This window comes from Haplochromis burtoni, unplaced genomic scaffold (assembly GCF_018398535.1).
Source record: "Haplochromis burtoni strain Fernald_Lab_line unplaced genomic scaffold, NCSU_Asbu1 Contig_651, whole genome shotgun sequence".
In the NCBI taxonomy this organism is placed as follows: domain Eukaryota; kingdom Metazoa; phylum Chordata; class Actinopteri; order Cichliformes; family Cichlidae; genus Haplochromis; species Haplochromis burtoni.
Genome location: NW_024583012.1, coordinates 155347 through 180166, shown reverse-complemented (window position 1 = coordinate 180166; position 24820 = coordinate 155347). Strand labels below are relative to the sequence as shown.

At 42.6% G+C, this 24820-nt stretch overlaps 1 protein-coding gene across 4 annotated transcripts in view; it reads right to left on the bottom strand.

Moving 5' to 3' along the window:
- Positions 1 to 24820, bottom strand: part of LOC102299476 (proline-rich protein 12) — a 54477-nt gene that overhangs the window by 8143 nt on the left and 21514 nt on the right. For 2 of the 4 annotated variants that reach the window (XM_014330029.2, XM_042215057.1), the window contains exons 3-12: positions 24166 to 24327; positions 19511 to 23895; positions 19197 to 19409; positions 17122 to 17205; positions 14845 to 15658; positions 9815 to 10416; positions 9618 to 9734; positions 9223 to 9356; positions 8211 to 8968; positions 7983 to 8102 (exon numbers count right to left, since the gene is read on the bottom strand). In XM_014330029.2, the coding sequence (XP_014185515.1) occupies positions 7983 to 8102; positions 8211 to 8968; positions 9223 to 9356; positions 9618 to 9734; positions 9815 to 10416; positions 14845 to 15658; positions 17122 to 17205; positions 19197 to 19409; positions 19511 to 23895; positions 24166 to 24327 (7389 nt within the window). Of the gene's footprint in view, positions 1 to 7982; positions 8132 to 8210; positions 8969 to 9222; positions 9357 to 9617; positions 9735 to 9814; positions 10417 to 14844; positions 15659 to 17121; positions 17206 to 19196; positions 19410 to 19510; positions 23896 to 24165; positions 24328 to 24820 lie in introns of all 4 variants that reach the window. The other 2 variants (XR_006053153.1, XM_042215058.1) reach the window with 2 other exon arrangements.

Below are 24820 nucleotides of genomic sequence, written 5' to 3'. Positions count from 1 at the left end.
AGCCAGTAAAATCTGCTTCATGTTTTTCTGTTTTATCCTCAGTTACTTTGACACAAAGGCCTCTGCTGTGATGATCACACCTCTGATAAAGTCTCACATGTATAAGTACTGATAAATGATCAGAAGCAAAATTGAATTAAACCGGGACCTTGTGAATCGGAATCAAATGGATTATAGAAATCAGTGATGATACCAAGCCCTAGTGAGTAGCCTAGGCCTGACAGAATGGATGTAGCTGTGGGTAATGAGAAAAGATGAAAAGAACGATTGATAACTTTTTTGTTAAGTTAAGGCCTGATCCATCAGAAATTCATAGCCAGCTCTGACACAGAGCCATCAATCTCTGAGCGCTGAAAAAGCAGCAGTGTATCCAGAAAACACATTATATGCTGCGATAAATGCACTGCCCAAGAGTCCCCTCTAACACTGCCTTTCAGTGGCAGGCAGCAGCAAACAGGTCGTCAGAGGAGGGCAAGATGATGATTAAGTTTAGCATTGTCTCGCTCTGCGGTAGAGTATCACTTCCTGATCTGCCATGGCTGACGGCCTGGGGGTCAAGGTCCACCGAAACACAGCATCCCAGCCGCAAGCTAATGGGATGTGCGAGCGGTTTCACCGGTCACTCAAGGCCGCGCTCCGGGCTTCCTTAACAGGTGACGACTGGGTCGACCGTCTTCCTTGGGTTTTGCTGGGATTGCGTAGCGCGGTTAACGAAGACCTCGGGGAATTCTTAACTGAGACATTTTGGACTTTGGCAGGAGGTTGTCTCTGTTGACAGACTTAAGCCAGCACATGTTCTGCAAGATGATCAGGTGGTCCCGGCCCAGGCCCCTCTCCACGGCCGCCCACCTGCCACCGGGCTGATGGATTCTGCCTTTTCCCCTAGGAGCGCCCCACAACCAATGGAGCCCGAGTTGTCTGCAGCTTTTTCTGACCGCCAGTGCCAGCCTTGCTCCCGGGCTGGGTTTCCCTCAGCCAGTTCCCCACCCCCCCCCGGTTCAGCCGTTCAGTCCGTTTGCTTAAAGGGACTAGTTCTGCTGGTTGTTAGGGCATGTGTGGTGGACCACTAGAGGGCTCCACTCACACCCAGTGTTGAGGAAGTGTGTGTTGCTGTGTTTTGTGGCGCGATGTGTTCAGTTGATGTTGGAGAGGAATAAAGAAGGAGTGAGAATTAAGAGCTCTGTGTCGTATATGCTTACCTCCACAACATGACTTAATAATTGATCAACAAATTGATTTACTCTGCCTTACAGAAACCTGGTTGCAGCAGGATGATTATGTTAGTTTAAATGAATCAACACCCCCGAGTCATTCTAACTACCAGAAATCTCGAAGCACAGGCCGAGGGGGCGGTGTGGCAGCAATTTTCACACCAGCCTATTAATTAATGAAAGACCAAGACAGACTTTTAATTCATTTGAAAGCCTGATGCTTAGCCTCGTCCACCCCAGCTGTGAAACTCAGAAACCAGTCTTACTTGTTATCATCTATCGTCCACCTGGGCCTTACACAGAGTTTCTGTCTGATTTCTCAGACTTTATATCTAATTTAGTTCTGAGCTCAGATAAAATAATTATTGTGGGTGATTTTAACATCCATGTAGATGCTAAAAATGACAGCCTCAACATGGCATTTAATCTGTTATTAGACTCAATTGGCTTCTCTCAAAATGTAAAAGAACCCACCCACCACTTTAATCACACTCTAGATCTTGTTTTAACATATGGCATAGAAACTGAACATTTAACAGTGTTTCCTGAAAACCCTCTCCTGTCTGATCATTTCCTGATAACATTTACTTTTACAATAATTGATTACACAGCGGTGAAGAGTAGACTTTATCAAAGTAGATGTCTTTCTGAAAGTGCTGTAACTAAGTTTAAGAATATAATCCACCCACTGTTATCATCTCCAATGCCCTGTACCAACACAGAGCAGAGCAGCTATCTGAACGCTACCCCAACAGAGGTCGATTATCTTGTTAATAATTTCACCTCCTCACTACGTACGACTCTGGATACTGTAGCTCCTGTGAAAACGTCAATGGGAGGGGCTAGAATACAACCTCGGGCAGCTTGTCAGTGAATATCAGACTTGCATTCATGGTATGTAATGACAAAATCGACCTGCAAGTGGCAGTAGTGCGATTTAGGTAGTGTTATAACACTTTCCATCCCGGAAAGTGTTATAATGATTACCACACAAAAGTGAATTATTCATTGTGAATAAATGTTTCACTATGTACATTTTATTTTTTCATATATTTGTAAATAAATTGTTTTGATAAAACATAACCTTTCTCAGTGTTATTTCTGTTTTATAGAAGTGAAAAACTATTTTATATGTTAGAGGTGTCACAAAGCAAGAAATATTAGTGTCAAAGGCACTTTTCTGCTTGAAATGTATTTTTCACAAAAAGCTCGTTTTCTCCCTTTTTTTGGTCAAAACAGGCATTTTTGGTGGAACCCACCTCTCTTCTACAGCTGATTACTAAAGAATGGAAAATGGTAGAAACAAGCTTTTTTTTTGGATGAAAGAAGAGAGTCTGTTCTTCATTTTGGTAGGTTCAGCGTTTATATGATCATAACACACAGTTTTCTGTGGCTCTTCAAAAATGAGTAAAAATGCTCAAAAACCCTGGCAGTGGGGAGTTACCTGATTTGAAAATGGCTGGCAGTGAATGAGGTTAATAAATTTCACCTTCACTACGTACGACTCTGGACACTGAGCTCCTGTGAAAAGCAAGAGACTGTAATCTAGAGGATCATCATTTAGCCTGGAGAAATAGTTTGCTGCTTTATAAGAAAGCCCTCCGCAAAGCCAGAACATCTTACTATTCATCACTGATTGAAGAAAATAAGAACAACCCCAGGTTTCTCTTCAGCTCTGTAGCCAGGCTGACAAAAGTCAGAGCTCTTTGAGCCAACCATCCCTTTAACGTTAACTAGTAATGACTTCATGAACTTCTTCACAAATAAAATTTTATCATTAGAGAAAAAATTACCAATAATCATCCCACAGATGTAATATTATCTACAGCTACTCTTAGTACCATTGATGTTAAGTTAGACTCTTTTTCTCCAATTGATCTTTCTGAGTTAACTTCAATAATTACTTCCTCCAAACCATCAACGTGTCTTTTAGACCCCATTCCTACAAAACTGCTCAAAGAAGTCCTGCCATTAATTAATTCTTCAATCTTAAATATGATCAACCTATCTCTAATAATCAGCTATGTACCACAGGCCTTCAAGCTGGCTGTAGTTAAACCTTTACTCAAAAAGCATCTCTAGACCCAGCAGTCTTAGCTAATTATAGGCCAATCTCCAACCTTCCTTTCATATCAAACATCCTTGAAAGAGTAGTTGTCAAACAGCTAACAGATCATCTGCGAGGAAGGTTTATTTGAAGAGTTTCAGTCAGGTTTCAGAGCTCATCACAGCACAGAAACAGCTTTAGTGAAGGTTACAAATGATCTTCTTATGGCCTCTGACAGTGGACTCATCTCTGTGCTTGTCCTGCTAGACCTCAGTGCAGCAGTTCGATACTGTTGACCATAATATCCTATTAGAGCGATTAGAACATGCTGTAGGTATTACAGGTACTGACTGCAGTGGTTTGTATCATATCTATCTAATAGACTCCAATTTGTGCATGTAAATGGAGAGTCCTCTTCACACACTGAGGTTAATTATGGAGTTCCACAGGGTTCAGTGCTAGGACCAATTCTGTTTACATTATACATGCTTCCCCTAGGCAGCATCATTAGAAGACATAGCATACATTTTCACTGCTATGCAGATGACACCCAGCTCTATCTGTCCATGAAGCCAGATAACACACACCAATGAGTTAAACTGCAGGAATGTCTTAAAGACATAAAGACCTGGATGGCCGCTAACTTTCTGCTTCTTAATTCAGATCAAACTGAGGTTATTGTACTCGGCCCTGAAAAGCTTAGAAATATGGTATCCAGGGGCGGATCTAGAAGGGTGGCATGGGGTAGCAAGTGCCACCCTAAAATGATCTCTTGCCACCCCAAGTGCCACCCCAGTTTTGCATATGACAGTGTTGTTTATTAAAATAAGATAGCATTAACATTTTGAGCGCAGTTACTGTCAACAGTGAATATAAATACTAAAACTGAATATATTGGATAGTGTCTCCCCCTCCACCATTAAGAAATTGTTCAGCCCATAGCAGGACCGGCTTTTTTCTTATTTTCAGTAGCAAGCGATGCTTATGATTGTGCCAGAGCACATTCTGAACAACACCATGGGAATTTCGCTTTTTACACAGGTGGTTGGATGTTACACTCTGGAAATGGAAAGAAGGTGAGTGTTATTAACCCTCTGTGGTCCACGGACACGCTGCACCTCCAAATCACATGACTGATGTAAGCTGATAGAGCAACAAGCTGCAGCCACGCTGAGTCTCTGTTTCAGCCACATTGAAAATTCAGACTTCAAAGTTTTTAAATTTTAATTACAGGCCAGTAAATCCAGAGTTATGATCATATATATCAGCCATGCTTTTTTCTAAATACTGTCGTCACGTTTTTGTGTGGGTGTGTTTTAAGCATTTTGTAAGGACAGCGCGAAAACAGTAAAGAAAGGAAAAAAGCCACTTCTTTCTTATTGGTGGAAAAATGCACCATGTCAACCAATTAAAAAAAACAGTCAACACGTAGGATTTGGTTGTTTAGGAAGAGGGAAAAGGACGGTAATGGCAGTGAGAGAGAGAGAGCGAGTGAGAGAGAGAGAGTTTAGATGTGGGAGATTTGTGACGTTTAGTGTGGAGTGTATACTTAGTGTGTTGTGTAGTTGTTCTGTTGTGTAGTCGTTTTGTTTTGTGTGTCAGTGAGGGCACTAATGACTGTCACAGAGGCACATTTGTAAGCACTGTCACTAAGTAGAAAACCAGCGGAGTGATACAGCTGCTGTTGTCAGACCTGCAGGTTTGTCCCTGTGCTGTTCTGTCTTTTGGTGGACAAACTTTTTTTTTACTGACACACATCATTTGTGGGGCATCTTATTGCGACACCTGATTGTTCTCTCATTTTAGTTTTAGTAATATTTTTAAATGGTTGTGGAAAATGAAGAAAAAAAAAGACGGCAGGTGTATTGGCTGCATTTTTAGATAAATAGTTGTTTATGTTTACAAAATGTACAATTTATATTTGCATTTCAAGTTATAAAAATTTACTGTTTTGTTTTTTTTTTACAGTAAAAAATACTACTAGGATTTTAAGTTCTTTGTGTGATTTCAGATCAGTAACACTGATGCAGTATGTCAGTGAAAAACAACTAAATTCAGTTGAGCTGAAAAGACACCAAACAAGGCAACGGGAAAAAATAAAATGAAACAATCTGAGGGTGAAATATAAACGTATACTCAAAAGGAGTCAAAAGTGGCCGGTTGTATTTCAGACCTCAGAGGGTTAATCCAACAAATCATGAAAAATTAGGTTTAAATTTTTGTTCATGACGGTGCAGATTTCTGACATTTTGTGTAATTTAAACTGTAACAATGTGACAGTTTTCTAACAGTGTGAAACATAAGTTAGACTTGTGTTTGTAAATGAACCGCCCCATGTTGTGTAGCTTTCTGGATTTTATAATTGTTGTGCTAAATATTTATTTATTATACAGGCTATACAGTACATAGCATCAAAACTCACATGTTTTATGTAACTAAAGTGTGTAATTATGTGGGCTACAGACAATAATTAAGTTCTAGACTATATTTATATGAAAAACGTGTATACTTACTGCATTTGAATCATTTTAACCACATGTAACCACCTGCATATGTGTTTGAAAAAAAACAAGGCTTCGATTTTGCCACCCCATTTGATTTCTTTGCCACCCTAAGAAAATTTCTCTAGATCCGCCCCTGATGGTATCTAACCAGATTCTTACTCTGGATGGCATTACCTTGGCCTCCAGTAACACTGTGAGGAACCTTGGAGTCATTTTTGACCAGGACATGTCCTTCAATGCACATATTAAACAAATATGTAAGACTGCTTTCTTCCATCTGTGCAACATCTCTAAAGTTAGAAATATCCTGTCTCAGAGTGACGCTGAAAAACTAGTTCATGCATTTATTACTTCCAGGCTGGACGACTGTAATTCATTATTATCAGGAAGTCCTAAAAACTCGCTGAAAAGCCTTCAGCTAATCCAAAATGCTGCAGCAAGAGTCCTGACAGGGACTAGAAAGAGAGAGCAGATTTCTCCTGTTTTGGCTTCCTGTTAAATCCAGAATTCAAAATCCTGCTCCTCACATACAAGGTCTTAAATAATCAGGCCCCATCTTATCTCAATGACCTTGTAGTACCACATCACCCTATTAGAGCACTTTGCTCTCACTCTGCAGGCCTACTTGTTGTTCCTAGAGTATTTAAAAGTAGAATGGGAGGCAGAGCCTTCAGTTTTCAGGCCCCTCTTCTGTGGAACCAGCTTCCAGTTTGGATTCAGGAGACAGACACTATCTCTACTTTCAAGATTAGGCTTCAAACTTTCCTTTTTGCTAAAGCATATAGTTAGGGCTGGACCAGGTGACCCTGAATCCTCCCTTAGTTATGCTGCGATAGACGTAGGCTGCCGGGGATTCCCATGATGCATTGAGTTTCTCCTTTCTAGTCTTGTTAGATTGTTAGTTAATCATTTACAAATGAATATTGTCTGTATGGACAGCAATTTTGCCCCCTTAAAAGTGCACATGTGAAACTGTGGTTTTAAGCGATGCTGTTGAAACATTTGGGTGCGCCTAACTTTTGTGCTGGTGCACCTGAGAAAAAAAGTTAGGCACACCAGTGCAACTGTGGCAAAAAGTTAGTCTAGAGCCCTGTAATGTGATTTTTTTTTAAGTAAGTTACCACAAATTGTTATTTAATTTAGTTGAACTTGAAATGTTTGTCAGTGGGTAAACAATTAGTACTGCACAGTCAGAAACATCAAGTTATTCTTAGTACTGCATACTTGCAATGAATGAGTTGTCCTAACAGTCATAAGTAAGCTTTACTTAGTGTTTTTAAGGCAACGAGTTTGCATAGTTTTTTTGATTTCTGGGAATTAATTCGATTTTACAGTGTGATGCTGCCCTGTGTTCCTCATGCCTTGTTAAGTTTTCACATGTTAGTATATCCGTTCTTTCTTACTTCCTGTTTTATCAGTTAGTCTTGAGTGCACTGTCTTGTTGCAGCTCTGCTCCCCAGGTGATTCATCTCTGCTCCAGTCACCCTTCTGTATATTTATAGTTGCTGTCTTTCTCTTAGTCTTTGTCACATATTGTCATCCCTCCCTGTGTTTCATGCTTTTTTTCCACCTTCTGTAGTTTCTCCAGGCTCTTGGATTTAGTTGCCCTTTTAATTGTTTTCCTTGGACTGTTCTGCACATACAAGTTATAGGTACTCTTTAAGATTTATTTGAATAAATTTGATTGGGGATTGGTTAATTGGTAACTCTAAATTGCCCATAGGTGCAAATGTGAGTGTGAATGGTTGTCTGTCTCTATGTGTTAGCGCTGCAACAGACTGGCAACCTGTCCAAGGTGTACCCCACCTCTTGCCCTAAGACAGCTGGGATAGGCTCCAACCCCACCCCCGCGACCCTGACAAGGATAAGTGGAAGAGAATGGATGGATGGATGGGTGGACAACACCGAAGAGAATGGGTCAACGTTCTTCTGTCAATAATATAGCAACTCCATCTACTTAGTTCAACGACTGTTTTTGCCATCAAATGCAAAATGAGCTAATATATTTCACCAAATACTAAAATGGCTCAGTTTAAACATTTGATTTGTGTTGAAATGCTGAATAAAAATGTGAAATTTCCAAATACTGCATTCTGTTTTTCTTTGCATATTACAAAAATTCTTGGAATCATACAGACAGACATGCATGCATTCTCCATTTTCTTGGAGAATGCTTTTCTCTGACTTAAGACTACAGTGTTGTTTGAACTGAGTGCTCACCATCTGTGTCCTCTAGGGCTTGAATCATATCAGGGTCAAGTGCTGTGCTGACCAACATCTCCACATAGCTCCTGAACATGTCCCTCATGGCTCGACTGTTCACTCCACCCCGCGCAGGCCCTAAAACACAAAACCAGCTGCACAGAGGCCTGGACACAGTAATCGTTGGTTGAAGGCAATGGGTTAAAAATAAATGTGTGCATCATATGCACTCAAAGAACAGCTGACCTTCATCATCACTGAGTAAGGAGTAGTCGGACTCAGATGAAGAGGACAGCACCGCCTTCAACCATTTCTTCCTTTTCTTGGGTGGAGGCTCAGCCTTGTCCTTTGAAGTCTTGGCTCTTCCCTGAAATGCCATCTTTATGTCTCCTCGGTTCTTCTCTTCTTTTAATGCCATTGTATAATCTCTGTTGACTTGCTCCATGTTCTCCTTTTTTTCTTTTTCCTGAGCTTTCTCCTTTTCTTTCGGCTCACCATCTGTCTCCATGTCCCTCTCCCTAAGTTTTTGTTCTCTCTCTCTCTCCTGTTTCTCCTTTTCTATCCTCTCCCTCTCTTTTTGTTCTCTCAGTGATCTTTCCTTTTCTTTCCATCCTCTCTCTTGGTTCATCCTTTCCCTCTGCTCCCTATCCTGTTTTTCCTTTTTCCTTTGCTGCCTCTCTTTAAGTTCCCTTTCTTTTTTCTCCTTCTCCCTTCTTTCACTCTCACTTTCCATTTTCACATCTCTGTGGCCCCTCTCATTTTGTTCTCCACCATCTTTTTCTTTCTTGTGCCTCTCTTCTTCTTGTTCTTTGCGATCTCTCTCCTCCTTCCTTTCTCTTTCCTTATGTTCCGTTTCTACTTTTTTCCTTGTTTCTCTCTCTCTTTTTTCTCTTTCTCTCTGCTCCATTAGCTCTCTTTCATTCCGTCTCTCCTTGTGTCGACTATCTATTCGAGGTTGGCTCTGATTGTGAATGGTCAGCAGCTGTTTAGGTAGAGGCTGGCGTCTGTCAGTCAGTAGACATGAGGAGAGACACTAACTTAATTGGTGTTTGTCTTAAGCACAGGCACATGAAACATAGATTAATTAAAATGTTGAAATTAGTCACTGAATTGTTTTTGTGTGGTACAGTCTATGTGTGTTGAGAGTTCATCAACAAGTTTTATGGGAGGGGGGAGTCTGGGCCTGGTAATCCAGGGTAACCTTGATGCAGGCCAGTTCTGGTTACACTTTCCACTCAGTGTCTTTCTCTCGCCTTACCTCAGAGTCAGGCCAGCTCTGTGCCATGGCTTTCGTGAACACACTCTGACGTAATCTTTTTTGTTGACATTCTCCAAGAACTTCACATATAAACGCTGGTAGTGCACTTTGGCATCACCAAAGTAACCCAAATACTGAGAGAACAGACAACAATTAATATGTCATAAAGAGATATATTTGTAAAAATTCTAATGTTGCAAAGAATATAATGATCCATTCTACAGAAAACTGCTTTAATGCTATGTTTTAATAGGCTGAGAAGAGAAAAACGTCAAGCATCAAAGAGACTGGCTCTGGGAACAATACCAGGTCTGTGTTGAACTGTTTTGAACCCAGAGCTGTCCACCAACAGTTTATGTCCTTAAACATAAATTACGTCTTTTTGAAAAACTCACATTACTTGTTGCACAGAACTGCCTTTGACCATCTTTGATCTCTGGGCTGAATTTCTGGAGCAAAGCTTTTTGCACCCTCCAGATAGGTGGAGGCTCTCGGCCTGTCTGCAAGGCCATCTAGTGACACAGATAGTCAGCGTATATTATAAGTTATCTATTCAGAACACATACTTCCTGAGGCCTGTGGCATGACTCACCTTAAGAGTACCAATGTCCTCAGTTCGCACCACAAACTCATCCCGCTCACGGAAGATTCCCTCACCTCCACTCTCACTGTCTTCTTCTTCACTCTCCCCAGCGATGGCAGCATCAGCCTGCTTCTTTGCCAGGTGAAGGGAGGTAAGACGCTGGGATTGTGGGGCCTCCTCTGGCGTTGGAGGTGATGGTGGGTGAGAGGACAATGAAGAGGGTGAGGAGGATAAAGTGGAAAAGTAAGGCAACCCAGCTTCAGGTTCCTGATCCTGATCAGAGGATGATGGGGGAGATGTGGTGGATGGGGGCGGGGTCGATTGGCCGAAGGGAAGGTTGAACAGCGGTGACGATGTGATGACTGGTGGCGAGGTGGAGGGGGGTGGGGAGGTGGCTGCAGTTGAAGCCTGCTGGTAGGAGGATTGCTGCATATGCTGATCAGAAGAAAGATCATTTAGACTGACTTCTTCCTCATTCTGTTGGACTGGTGGTGGAGAAGGTACAGAGATTGACGGGGGAGGGAGAGGCGATGATGATGAGTATGTGAGCGGTGAGGAGGAGATGAATGGTGATGGAGGTGCAGGAGCAGGCACGCGTCCTGATGGTGAATCTGAAAGAAAAGGCACAGGGTGAGTTTATAATATTACTTGAAAAGACTTCGGGCATACCGGGCATTTGCTCGGTGGCCCGGTGACTTTTTTTTTTCTTTGTAACGGCATAAACAATGAAAGGTGGTGGATTGGCCAGATGCTGGTCGGTGTGTAAAAATAACTCAGTTGTTTGGTGGTGGCTATGGCGTTACTCAATAATAATAATAATGATGATGGATTGCATTTATATAGCACTTTTCGGGGCCCTCAAAGCACTGTACAATTCCACTATTCATTCACTCTCACATTCACACACTGGTAGAAGCAGCTACAGTTGTAGCCACAGCTGCCCTGGGGCAGAGTGACAGAAGCGAGGCTGCCATATCAGATTCACTTCCTCAGATTCAGTAACATTAGCAAGTGGTGGAGGCCAGCAGGTGGATGAGAGAAAGGGGAGGCAGGAGGAGAGACCCGAGGTGGCCAAGTGTCAGGTGAACTGAACTTCAGGTAAGAAGTTATGACCTGCAGTCTATCTGGGTCAGATATAAACCAAGTTTAGGTGGAGTTTATTTTCGTTGTGCTGACTTTTTACAGTCAGTTACAATAACTCGTACTGCGTCTAGCTAGCATGACGGAGTTTCTATACAGCTGGGTGGTGCTATGATGTTACTGATAGTGAACTTTATTTTATTCATAAGGTTAGTTAGTAGAGTTTCCAACCGTCCTGTAAAAAGACGGAATCGTCTGGTATTCAGAGAAAATATTAGGCGTTTCGTGTTGAGGTGAAAAGGAACAGTTTGTCCCGGACTTCAGCTACAATGAAAAGACACAAAGCTGGAGTTATTCTGTGTCTTTGCTGCACAGCTGCCTCTTCTTCTCTCATCCTCTCCCCTCCCTCTCCTGTTTCTACTTCAATCATGAAACTGATCAATGATCAGCTGATCGGCTTTTCTCTCTTGTTTGTTTATCGCCCACTTTGCGCCAGAAAGAGGAAACCAGCGGATGTCGCGCTAAACAACAGCAGCACGTTTAAGCTTGATCAGCTGTTGTTAGAATTTATTTAATATTAATTTCTAGTATCAGCTGATGTTTGCTGGAGCCACAGCTGTAAAGCTGCTGGTCATGATGTCGGTTTGGATATTGGTGAGAGGGAAACATGAAGATGAAACCAGGAGATGTCCTTACTGAATCATCAGAGCTGTGATGGAGAAACAGGTTTACCTTTTAGGTGACATGAATGAGTTGAAGTTATGAACTGTTTCTGAGAGACAAATAACACCAGGATCCTTTTCTATAGTAGCTGACAGCTGGTAACTGTGCAGGGGCGGGTCTAGCAAAGTGTTGCCAGGGGGCCAGGTAGGGCATTAACAGGGAAAGGGGGGCACAAAGAAATACTTTCTTATTCTCATTTAAAATGTCTAGCTGTTATTAAATAATTATCTGAAGCTTACAACCAAAGTTTTTATCTGATGTAAAATGTATAGAAATCATACATATAACATCGAAGCAGCTGGAATCCACAGCTGTGCGTGTTCATGGAGCTGCATTTTCACCTGCTGGACATCACTACCTGACAAGTTTAACTGTCTTCAGAACATTGCAGAGGCCTTATTGACAGTGTTTGTCTCTACATGTCTGTGTGAGCAGATTTTCTCTCACATGAGTCCTCAGGTAGCCTCTGAATGCTGGACACTGGGAGACCTGTGTCTCTGAGTGGGAGACCACAGATCACATTAACATGTGTGTCTCTGTATTAACAAACATGCCATATTGGCCCAGTTTATTTTTCTTATCATTGTTGTGAGGAGACCATAAATAGCATTTGCATTTTCTGTTGTACAGTTCATTTGTTGTTATGGATAAAAAGTCTTTTTTTCTTTGTTTCAAAATAGCTGATAACTATTCGCTGACAGCTGCCAACATCTGTCAACAAATATAATTCCATAAAGTTGTTCTATATAGTGTGTAACTGTTCATATAGAGCGTTATTAAATTTATTGCTAATGCAATCATATGGCACACTGACTTCTGAGGAAAGTTTAAATGGCACTCATCATCAGAAAGATTGCCGACCCCTGATCTAGAGAATTTTGTCGTGTCCAAATTCATGGGTTGCATCCTCCTGAGGACCCGGCCTTCGCGGTCTATGTGGGCCGGGTCCTCAGAAGGTCGGGTAGACCGGAAGCCTTCAGATTAGCGTCACCGCTGTCTCGGTGGACTTTAATAAGCTCAGCCGTCTGCTCCTTGCTATCTAAAATATAACAGGACACTGGAGTAAACTATCGACCATCTCACACTTCTGTTTCAGTTTTCTGTGTGACGTTTATTCAGCTGTGTGAAAACTATAACTTTAGTCTCAGCCAAACCGATTTACTCAGGAACAAATAAAACACGAAAAAGCCAAAAAATAACATTTTAGGTTATATAAGTGACTTACGTTTAACCTCAGTAGCAAAAGACCGCGGTGATCTGAAAATGATGTGCCGGGAGTTTGCCATTCTCAGCAGCTGTAGTGACCCTCGACCTCCTGGTCAGCTATCGAGCTGGTGGGTAGCAGACGTCTCCGAAAACGTCGGAGCACTTTTGCAAATATGTGATGTCTTGATAAACCGAGCAGATATTTGGAGTTTACACCGCTACATGCTCGCCTGAAAATATCTTTAAAGTTTATTTTGTGACCCAGAAAGAATAATAAGAGTAATATTAAAACTTAGTAGCGGCCACCATTGTTGAAAACTGGAATTGGCTGAGCAGTGCTATGAATTCTGGGATATGGTGGGCCACGAAGGACACACCCGACCCATCCTTCAAATTCGGGGAAAAGGAGGACACATTAGTCGGCTGTATTTGGAAGAGTCTATGAATTTGGACGGCCTTGTGACATAATCGGTCTACAAATGCGGCCTCAGGAGGATGCAGCCCATGAATTTGGACACGACACATTTTTAGAAATTTGACAGTGGAGACAATGTTTTAACAGCGAGACACTAACATCTACACTCAACAAAAATATAAACGCAACACCTTTGTTACTGCTCCCATTCCCCATGGGATGGACGTAGAGACCTAAAATTCATTCCAGATACACAATATAACCATCCCTCCCAAACAGTGGTCACAAATCAGTCCAAATGTGTGGTAGTGGGCACATCTGCTATATTGAGATAATCCATCCCACCTCACAGGTGTGCCACATCAGGATGCTGATCTGACATCATGAGTAGTGCACAGGTGTACCTCAGACTGCCCACAACAAAAGGCCACCCTGGAATGTGCAGTTTTGTCTCACAGCAAAATGCCACAGATGCCACAAGCAATGAGGGAGCTGCAATTGGCATGCTGACAGCAGGAATGTCAACCAGATCTGTCGCCCGTGCATTGAATGTTCATTTCTCAACCATAAGCCGTCTCCACAGGCGTTTCAGAGAATATGGCAGCACATCCAACCGGCCTCACAACCGCAGACCTCGTGTAACCACACCAGCCCAGGACCTCCACATCCAGCAGGTTCACCTCCAAGATCGTCTGAGACCAGCCACCCAGACAGCTGCTGGAACAATTGGTTTGCACAACCAAACAATTTCTGCACAAACTGTCAGAAACCGTCTCAGGGACGCTCAACTGCATGCCCGTCGTCCTCATCGGGGTCTTGACCTGACTCCAGCTCGTCGCCGTAACAGACTTGTGTGGGCAAATGCTCACATTCGATGGCGTCTGGCACGTTGGAGAGGTGTGCGCTTCACGGATGAATCATGGTTCACATTGTTCAGGGCAGATGGCAGCTGAGAATGTCCCAGTTCTTGCATGGCCAGCATACTCACCGGACATGTCACCCATTGAGCATGTTCGGGATGTGCTTGACCGGCGTATACGACAGCGTGTACCAGTTCCCACGAATATCCAACAACCTCGCACAGCCATTGAAGTGGAGTGGACCAACATTCCACAGGCCACAATTGACAATCTGACAACTCCATGCATTGTTGCACTGATGACAAATGTGGCACACATACTGACCGGTTCTGGAGTCCCAGCCCAATAGCCAAAAACTGCACATTCCAGGGTGGCCTTTTGTTGTGGGCAGTCTGAGGTACACCTGTGCACTACTCATGATGTCAGATCAGCATCCTGATGTGGCACACCTGTGAGGTGGGATGGATTATCTCAATATAGCAGATGTGCCCACTACCACACATTTGGACTGATTTGTGACCACTGTTTGGGAGGGATGGTTATATTGTGTATCTGGAATGAATTTTAGGTCTCTACGTCCATCCCATGGGGAATGGGAGCAGTAACAAAGGTGTTGCGTTTATATTTTTGTTGAGTGTACAACCAAGCTGAAGTTACACATGTGTTAAATGGAGGCCATCTCACAGATGAGCACCACAGAACGTAACTACAAACTGAAGCTGTTAAAGAGGAAATAAGAGGACAAATATAAATACCATCATGGCCCTCCATAATCTGCGTGTCAGATGCTGTATCCTCCCTCTCCTGCTTTTCCGCTGGTCCCTGCAACATATTGTGTGAATGCCTCATGTTTTCTTCTTTGCTTGCCATCTCCTCGCCTTCCTCCTTCTTGCTGTTTTCTTCTTCTCTTTCATGCTGAGATCCTACCCCCTCCATGTCTGACAGTGTGGAGATCATTTTTTGTTCCTCACGTGTGTTTTGTTTACTTTGTGTGTTATGCTGAGTGTGTGCAAGTGCCCCATCTTTTATGCTCTCCATACTAGGAATGAGGGGAGAATTGGTCTTGAGAGGCGGGCTGAGCGACGGCTCCTGTGGCGTGGGTGGAGAAAGCATGGGTTGTGCTTTGACTACTGCAGAAGCCACTGCAGCAGCCAGTGAGTGAGGAGTGTCATAGAGGGCAGAGATTGCAGATGAGATGCTCTTCTGCAAGTCCTGGTTCTTATTTACTGAATCCTCCTCATCAGAGGAGAAAGAGGGGAGAGTCTCCAGGTTTCTTTTCAGTTCATCATCCAGAGGTTTGCAGGGACTTTGGCAGCTACTGAGGGTTAGGTCTGGCCCTTCACCCGGGCTGCCATCGCTGAACTGTCCTGGAGGCTGCTGGGGAGAAGTTGGTGGTAGGGGAGGAGATGGTGAGGATAAGCATTTAATTCCTCCCCTCATAGAGGAACAGGTTTCTTGGTTGCCTCCATCATGTCTTGGTTCAAGGGCTGGCTGTACTTTACCTGTCTTCAGAAAATCCAAAAAAGAGGCCATGAAGCTTGGTTTGAAGTCAAAGACCTTCTCGTCAATCTGTAAAAAAGCAGACGCTAATAACTGATGGTGTTATGACATAATAATTGCCAGCATTCACTTAGAAAGACTACAGTGGACATCTATTCAAAGGCTGTTTTCTTGTATTTGTGTCAGTGTGGATGGTATACTTGCACATAAACCACTACTTTGGACACTGATGTGTCCCTCCATACACATCAGTTGTTCACCTAAGTGGCTGCATTTTCAACTTGAGAGATTCTGCAGATCTGATTCTGCAGATCTTTGCTCCCCACTGCTGTCAGACTCCAGAACAAAGACTTTGCAGATGACCAAACACACACATCCACACATGTGAAATACAGTGCAATTTTACTTTTTTCTGACAACGTACTATTTAATTCAGTTGTATATAGTGTTTAATGCAGTTGTTTAAAGTGTTTAATGCAGTTGTATATAGTATCCTATTCTTATTATCTTATCCAATTCCATTATTTTTCTTAATTTTTGCTACTGTAACTTTGCACTGTCCACTTTCTGCTGTCACACAACAGATTTCCCACGTGTGGGACTAATAAAAGTTATCTTATCTTATTTTAAGGTAAATGACAGATTTGTAATTTGATCCATAAAGTCCAAACCCTCCAAGTTTGCTATGATGTCATAAAACAGAGTATTTTGTGTCAAAGTTTACTTTCATGGGCAGAGCTGCGTAGGCCTCAGTGAGTGACTTTTACACAATATGCCCTTCAGCAAACAGTGAACCCACTCTGCAACTTCACATGCTTATCAAATATCTAGAAGAAATACATTTTACAAGCTAAGCTGTTGCAGGTGTGGCATCCCATTACTGTAGCACACTGCACTCTTTCGAACAATTCATTCTTTCACAACTGAAACAAACTGGCCAGGTAACTGACAACAGCTGAATTCAAATCATTGTATTGACCCGATACGTTTGCCCATGTATTGCGTATATAGCTCATAGCAAATAAAGAGACACCCTTTGTGCTGAATGTTTTACATGTGGACTAAACAACAATCTAACTTTTCCATTATAATAAAGTTTGTAAGAGCTGTGAAGGAGTTTTCCACTTTAGCAGTAAATACAGATCTTGGTAGTACAGCTTAACAGCCAGCAGATGGCACTAAGGTCTTGTGCTGAAAAATGCAGTAACTGTGGCAACAGCTGCCTTGGTGGCAGGCATCGCTCTCCTCTTCGTTTTGTAAGCCAGAAAAAGCTGGCTGTCAATCAGCCTCATCCACTTTCTTTCCAAATTATACAAATTAAAATAGTGTTGATGCTGTTGTTCTTTTGTTCCACTGCAGACTCTACCAGGGATCAGTGCCACATTATTTCACAGGTATTGTCTAAATGCCTATAACTACCTGATTTATGAAGAAATGCTTCTTCCAGAGGCTTGAATTTGAATAGATGACATATGAATTATATATGAAGCTCCTGGCTTTCCTCATTTATGCAATGGAGTAAAGGAACTTACTGAATTTGAGAGTTTCTGCATAGCAGTCCAGGCTTCAGGATTCAGTGAATTGTCAGTTTCTTTCTTCCAACCATCCACCTCCAGCTGTTTTACAGTTAAAACCGTAATGACAAGGGTAAATAAATATATAACAAAGGATAGGTCAAACCATTACAGAGAAAGGTTAAACTTGATACCCAGTTTAGCTACAATGAGTATTGTTATTGAACCAATACTTATTGTCTCAGGAAATTAAACACGAGAAAAACAGCAATGTTTTTGCTGTACTGTCCTGCAACGTCATTGTCTTTCACCCATTTTGAAGGTGGAGTCCTACAGACGCCAAGTCGGCACTTTAACACTTAGTCTGTTTTTTACTTGCAGTGCTAACAACATTTACTAAATAATAAGACTTTTGCTTAAATGTGCAATTACCGACTTTCATTTTGAGGGAGATTTCAGGCGTCCCTTATACTGAGAATATTGATTGCACATACAGAGCATCTTCCCGTTGCCATGGCAACTAGCTTTCGTTTCACTCTAGCATGAAACTCAAAGTTGAAACTGCCATGTAAAAGCAGTCAGGTTCCACTCATGGTGACAGTTGTTTCTCCCACACATTCACAGACAACACTGAGATGCAAGACCTCAGCACAAATGATATTACACGACTACAAGGATAAATCTGTTTCTGCTCATTGTTTATTCTGAACTTCACTTTATAACATGGCTCATAACTGAAGGTCTCATTCCCCCATCTTAAAGTAGTTTTTAATGTGTTTTTAAAAAAAACATTTTTAATGTAGGCCATTTAATTTACCTGCAAAGACTTACTAATGGGCATACTAGAATAAAGAGTTACAATTCCAGTTTTTATATGAATGAAGAAAGAAATTATACTGTCAGTAATTATAAGTAGTGTTTGATTTCCATGCATTTTAGCAGAATAATGAGCAACATTGTTGAGAAGAGCCAGAGAATTTTCTCCCACAGATTCATTTTCATGACAAAAAGAAACAAAGAAGAAAAGAATGGCTATAAAAAAGAAAAGCAAAGAAGCAGACAATAACATAAATGTACAAATAAAGAGAAATATAAATAAAAGTACTGTTTATTATTATGTTAATCAGTTTTGTTTTTTTATTTAAATAAAAAAATTCTTCTATTGAAGTCTTTCTTCATTCACAAATGTTTGGTTTTTGTAGTTTTCTTATGGTGCTTTTGAAAGTTGAAGTTGAACAATATTTATTTAAAAAAATTTATTTTGCTCTATTGTTCTCTCTCTGTCTCTCATTAGACAGGCAAAGGCCTTCATCATATTTTTATATATAAAACATATATGTTGTATTATAAAAGGATAGTGGAATAGTCAAACAGCCGTCAGCACACAAAGAAAATGAATATTAAATAAAGCTGTGAAAACATTAAATGACTCAATAACAAATTGATATATAAAAATGTACACACATAAGGTCGTTTGTATCTAAAACTACAGCATATTTACGTAAGATGGAGAAAGTTAGACACTAATTAAAATTACTTACAGTGTTATGAATGTCTCATTTCTGTAAAACACCTCAAAGTTACCCACTACTTCATTTCTTTAAAAATATTGTTACCCGCTTATTCTACTAAACCTATCGGTAAGTATTTATGGACCAATTAAACTACAAAAAAATCACAAAAGGTTCATACTGGTTATGTGATTATTTTTTTAAAGCAGAGGATGGCAGATTTTATTCTCCCTATGTCTCTGAGCTCTTTTTTTTAAAACTATTTTCTTGTTCACTAAAACAAAATCCACTCTTCAGATAATTATGTTTTCGCTTAAACAGTAATTTCTTTTGTTTACAGAATTAGTCATCTGGCTTTCCCATAAAAAAAGTCCCCCCGTTCTTAAAATATAATCTGACTCAGGGGAGAAAACTTTCACCTTCGGCCTGCCTCGCACTGCGAACTTCCATTCAAATTTGCAGAATGACACCTTTAGACATCTGTTTCCAAAATGTTATAGTGCAGCAGATAAAATACACTTTTATCAGACATTTCTATTGCAGCTTTTATGAGAAGCCTCTTTTCTTCTTAGTTTTCTTTACCTCCTTCGCTCTCTGCTGATGTATCATCATCTCGTCTTTTGTCTGATTCCCCTCATTTCTGTTGTAGTCAACAGTGGTAGTGGGACCAGGACTCAAGCCCAGAGATGGTGCCGACCCCACCGATCCCTCAGAGAGAACAGGCTCACTGCTGGATAGCGAGTCTGTCCTCAACAAGGACTCTGGTGGAGACATAGTGGCAAGGGGCAGTTTGATCTGAGAAAAAGATAGGTTATTAAGAAGAATCCAAGCTAAGACAGGTTTTACCCTGCTTAGGATCATGATTCCAGATTTACATACCAGATTTTCTGCATTACCTTAAAAGTTCTGACTGGATCTTGCTGTGGCTGGTGAGATGTATGCTGTTGTTGATGATGATGCAGTTGAGGGTGGGGACAGGAAACATGTTCTTGCTGGTGATGGTGGTGATGTTGTTGGAGCTGCTGATGGAGATCCGCCTGCTGCCTGTGATGTTGCTGTTGATGATGTTGGAGGTGCTGTTGTTGGCTGCACTGTTGCTGTTGATACTGTTGCTGGTGATTATATGAAAGGGTTTGTGTTTTGTTCATATCCCGATGCATTTGCACTTTTCCTTCTTCCCGTCTGCCTCGCCCTCGACCTCGGCTACGCCCCCTCCTATTTTCTCCAGCCGCAGAGCCCAACAGGCACCTACAGTAAGGAGGTTCTGGAAGAGGACGTATACGTGGGCGACCTCGTGGCCGAGGAGGTCCTTCACGTTTTGGTTTAGTTGGTTTCCTGCCCCTTTTCTTAGGACCATCGTGAGGGGGGGGTTGCGAAGGGTGTCCAAGAGAAGAGTAGCTGGAGGGGTGGCAAAAGGCCATGTCACCTATTTGTGGGCTTAGTCCACTTATTCCAGAAACCCCACCAGGTTTTCTACAACTGGACACCAAGTCAGGCAGCAAGTCAGGAAGCCGGCGATTGTTAAGGCGAATATCTGCTGGAACATCAGCTTTATCTTCGTCATCCCAAAATTCATACTCCTGCGCATAGTTTTTCTTTGTTTGAGGTTGTGGCTCACGTCGCTGTTTAAGCAAGTGAAATGAGCTGGTCCTCAGCAGTTTTTTGGGTCGAGAGGAACAGAAGATAGGAGAGGTTACACCAGTGCTGTTGGATTTTTCATCCGCTCCCACAGTTGCTATCATCTTGTTGACTAAGCTATCCTCTTGAACTGCTGAATTCAATCCCATAATGGGAGTTTGGGATTGGATGAGGCCAAGCTGGTCAGTATTCACAGTGGAAGGAAGCTCATGAGTCTTCAGACAGTCATGGACTAAGTGCAGATCACCATTTCCTGTTCTTGAAAGTCTTTGGCAGTACTGTCCAAATCCTTGATTGCTTTGATGACCAACCATATTATAGCCCTCTGCAGCATCTCCTGATTTTAAAGCCTCCATATCCTCTTGTGTCGGTCTGTGACCCTGGCTGAGGTTTTCTTGAGCACTGTGTCCTGCCCCTGCACAGCTTGATTTGTATTCAGATGAACAAAACAGATCCTCCATCTCAGGAAAAACACAGTCTGGAAAGCAGATTGAGGTCAAAGGTGCACATTGCTGCAGTTGAGCTTGAGTCTGTCCTACTTTATCTGTCTGGCTTACTGTCTCAAATTGATGCTGTTTGAGCTGCTCTAACTGTGAGTGTGAGAGTTGTGTTTCAGGATCTGTGACCTGGGGTTGCTGTTGTTGGGGTGTTGCTAAATGTATTGTCATCTGTTGCAAGTGTGAATGAGTTTTCTGAGTGGTAACAGACAGTTGATGATGAGTGTGCTGAGTGTGTTGCAGAGCATGGGTGTGGGGGTGGGTCTGAGGTTGGTTGAGATGGCTCAAGTGTGAAGGGGTGTATAAGTCCAAATCTTGTTCAGAAAGGAAGTCATGAAGATCCGATTTTGTTTGTTGAGGATGCTGGTGGGTGTTAAGTCTGTGCTGTTGTGTATGTCTGTCTCCTCTATCTCTTTCCTGTCCTGTCACAGTCATATCAGCTCCACTTCTGTCCAGAGATTTTCCACTGTCTGTACCATTGGCCTGAGAAAGTGATTGATCTAGCATCTGTAGTGGAGATACTGAACTCTGACTGGCTCGTGTTTGATACGTTGGATGGGTTCCACTGTAGTGGGTATCTAGACTCTGTGAGGACTGGTTCTGTACATGGGATTCCAACCCAGCAGACCCTGCTCTTCTAACTGAACCCATCATAGCTTGCTGATATTGCTGCTGTTGGTGGTGGTGCTTCTGTTGCTGCTGTGGGGCTTGTTGGGAATCCAGCTTGTTTTGAATAGTGTGAGAAGGGACAGACTGTAACATGTGAGTTTGCTTGGGATGGTCTGGTGACATATTCATCAGAGTGACAGAGACATGGCTTTGTCGAGTTTGCTGTACATCTGGTGCATAGTAGGCATTGTCATTTGCATCTGAAGGCTTCTTAATCTCTATATGAGAATGACTTTGTGGGAGGGAATTACGATGACTATACTGAGTGTGCAGAGAGTGCTGGGAGATTTGAGAGTGCTGAGTGTAGTGCTGAGAGTGTGTGGACACATGTGAAGTGCTATGAGGATGCTGGGAGTTTGGGTGCTGTATGTAGGGATCACCTCTTCCATAATGGACCGCAGAACCCATTAACTCATTTTGCTGATGATGCGAGTGGATGGCATGAGAATGAGAATCAGATATTCTTCGCACCCCTGAAGTATTTGACTTTGACATGATCGAGTCTGACCTGGCCTGCTGTTTCTTCTGTGATATTCCTAATGGTCTGTCTAAGCTCACTGTATCATTAATTGCCATTCCAAGACCAGAATTGCTGGTAATGTTATTGGTACGAATGACACTCTGAAACTGGTAGAGCTCTTCTGATGTCTTGTTAAGATCGTGTGTCATTCCCTTGCTCTCCCCATGAAGGATTGGTTGAGACAGTTGCTCAGAATGTGGGTGATGTTGGGAAGAATGGGAATTTGAGCTTTGTGGACGTAGTAAGTGGTGGATAAGGAAATCTTCACTGTTTCCTTCGTCTTGGGATTCCTCAGCTCCCAGCATGTTTGTGGCCTCTGTTTTGGTGTTCGGGGGTGTTGACTGGTACAACTGATTCCGAGCTTGTCGGTTATCAGGGAAACCTTGTGGTGAGGACATAAAAGTAGGAGCTGGGATCGAAGAAAAGTATTTATTTGCCCCTGAGCCTCCAGGGGACTGTACAGGTCGAGCAGCTACAGGAGAGTGCAATCCTGAATAACTGATAGTAGAATTGGTTGAAGGTGATGTACTAGACTCAGTCAGGTGATAGGCGCTACTGCCTTCATTACCAGCAGCCCCGTTCCCAGTTACCACAGAGCCTACTACACTGTGAATACCAGGTCCACTCCCAGCTGATCCACTCCCATATTCAGTGGATGGAGTGTGTGGTTTTCTGAGAGATGTTGAGACAAAACTTGAGTCTTGAGCAATTATCTCTGCAGAGAAGGAGCGTTCACCAGAGCCTACACCCATGATGTCTTTCCCCCCACTGCTCCTTGCTCCAGTGCTCAAATCCCGGACATGGGGTGAGTTGAAGCCATCATAATGCACATTCATGTGTGTAGATGGTGGCAGGTTGGGGGAATACGACTGAATGTGTTTCTGGGGAGGGGTCTGGTTTGGCAAGCTCGTGCTAGGTTTGGTCACAGATTGAGAGCCATAGGTGGACAGACATTGACTGGCTGCTGCTTGTTGTACAAGGGATGATGACACCACTGGGAGAAGAGGTGGTACTAGTGCTGACTGAGGTGTGGGTTGCTGAAGAGAGGGAGCAGACAGAGAAATAGTTCTGGTCTTTGAGCTAGAAGAGGATAAGGAGGTGGTGGAGGAGGTTGGTGGTGGAGTTTGTGGGGTATAGGAAGAAGACGAATAGTTACTTGTGGAGCAGGAACTTTTGGCACCTTTAGTAGTAGCTGAAGAGGAGGAGGGAGTTGAGGAGCTGGATAATGATGAGGTATAGGCTGTTTGGATGACAGGTTGATATATCTGGGATTCCATCTGTGGTGAGGTCTTGGGGTCAGAGGATACGCTCAGTTTCCCCAGTGGACTGCAGGACACACCAGAATGCTGATAATGGCTGACTAGCTGGTGGTAGCCAGATGAACCACCAGAGCTGGCATAGGATTGTGATTGTAGGGTTGTGGTGTGGGCTGAAGATGAGCAAGGGTAATGCTTGATCACACTATCATGGCGGGAAATTGCTGTCTGTGGAAGTGGCTGAGGCTCAGGAAGAACTGCAGGTGGCAGGGCTGCCATCGATGAGGACATCGAGGCATTATATAGTTGAGAGGATGAGTTATGAAGCTGAGAGGGCAACAGATTAAAGTGGGGAGGGGACAGGTGGCAATTGGAGGAAGTGGAAGGGTCTTGGGTCTGGGGAGTTGCAGATTCCTGGGAGCCCCGGAAGGCAGTGCTCTGGGAAGACAGCAAGTGATCAAAGCCCAAGCTGGACTGAGAGGATCTTTTGATATGTACCAAGGGATCATGTGGGGATATCAAGCCATTAGAAGTTCGGCTAAATGTAGTTGTATCCTGCAGGGATAATGAGGGCGTGAATGATCGTCCAGAAAAAATGCTAGGATTCTGGTATGCAGAAAGGGCTGAGGAGGAGGGAAAGGAGCTTGAACCTGGAAGTGCCCCTGAAATAAAGAGGTCCGTTGGGGCCGGTGTATGCATGGCTACAGGACACAATATTACATAGAAAGTGTTGGTCAGTCTAAGTCATTGAAAAAATGAACTTCTTTCAAAAGTTCATTTTTGAAAAATTGTCATTTGTTTTACTTTTATTTTGAGACTACAGAAATTTTACTTTTTGCTTATAGAATCAGTGAAAATACTTTTAGGATTGAAATTTGACTTCGTTTTATTTTAAGTTTAAGAACTAGGACTGACAATAGTTTGTTTTTATTTTTTTTTAAATGTTGTTCCTACAACAGGCTGACACTCACCAGTCTGCCAAGAGGATGTGTGGAACTGAGAGAGAAGGGAGGAAGCAGAGGGTGAGGGCTGTGGAGGCCGTGAATCCAGAACTGAAATCAGATTCATGACAGAGGGGTCGGGACCTGAGGGGCTGGCATGATGGAGACGGGAGTCAAACAGCCCTGACAGACCTTGCAACAAAATACAAACCTCAGTTACTTGATATCATAGATGATATAAACAGTTTAGAAAATCTTCAGACTTTGAGCTACCAACGTATCGCACAAGAGCAAACTGGGTTTTGGCATAAAAAATAAAAATAAAAATACTGATGGTATTTACAAAAACCCACACAGAAAGCAGGTCTGGCCCGGATCTGGTGTCAAGTCGGCACTGCTGGCTGACTTCTGGCATGTAAAGACATATGTCATCCAGATATGAGCCAGGCCTGGCAATGATGCCACTGTCTATGTGATGGCTTGCCACATCTGGCTTGATTGTGGTTTGGTTTATGTGGCCAAGGCTTATAGAAAACAGGTCTGGCCCAGATCTGGCGTCACACTGCCACTTCTGACTGACTGATGTCATGGTAGGGTGTATGTCAACCAGATGTGGGCCAGGTCTGGCAATGATGGCACTATTTATGTTCCTATTTTCCCATTTTAGTTAGAAGACCCAAATGCC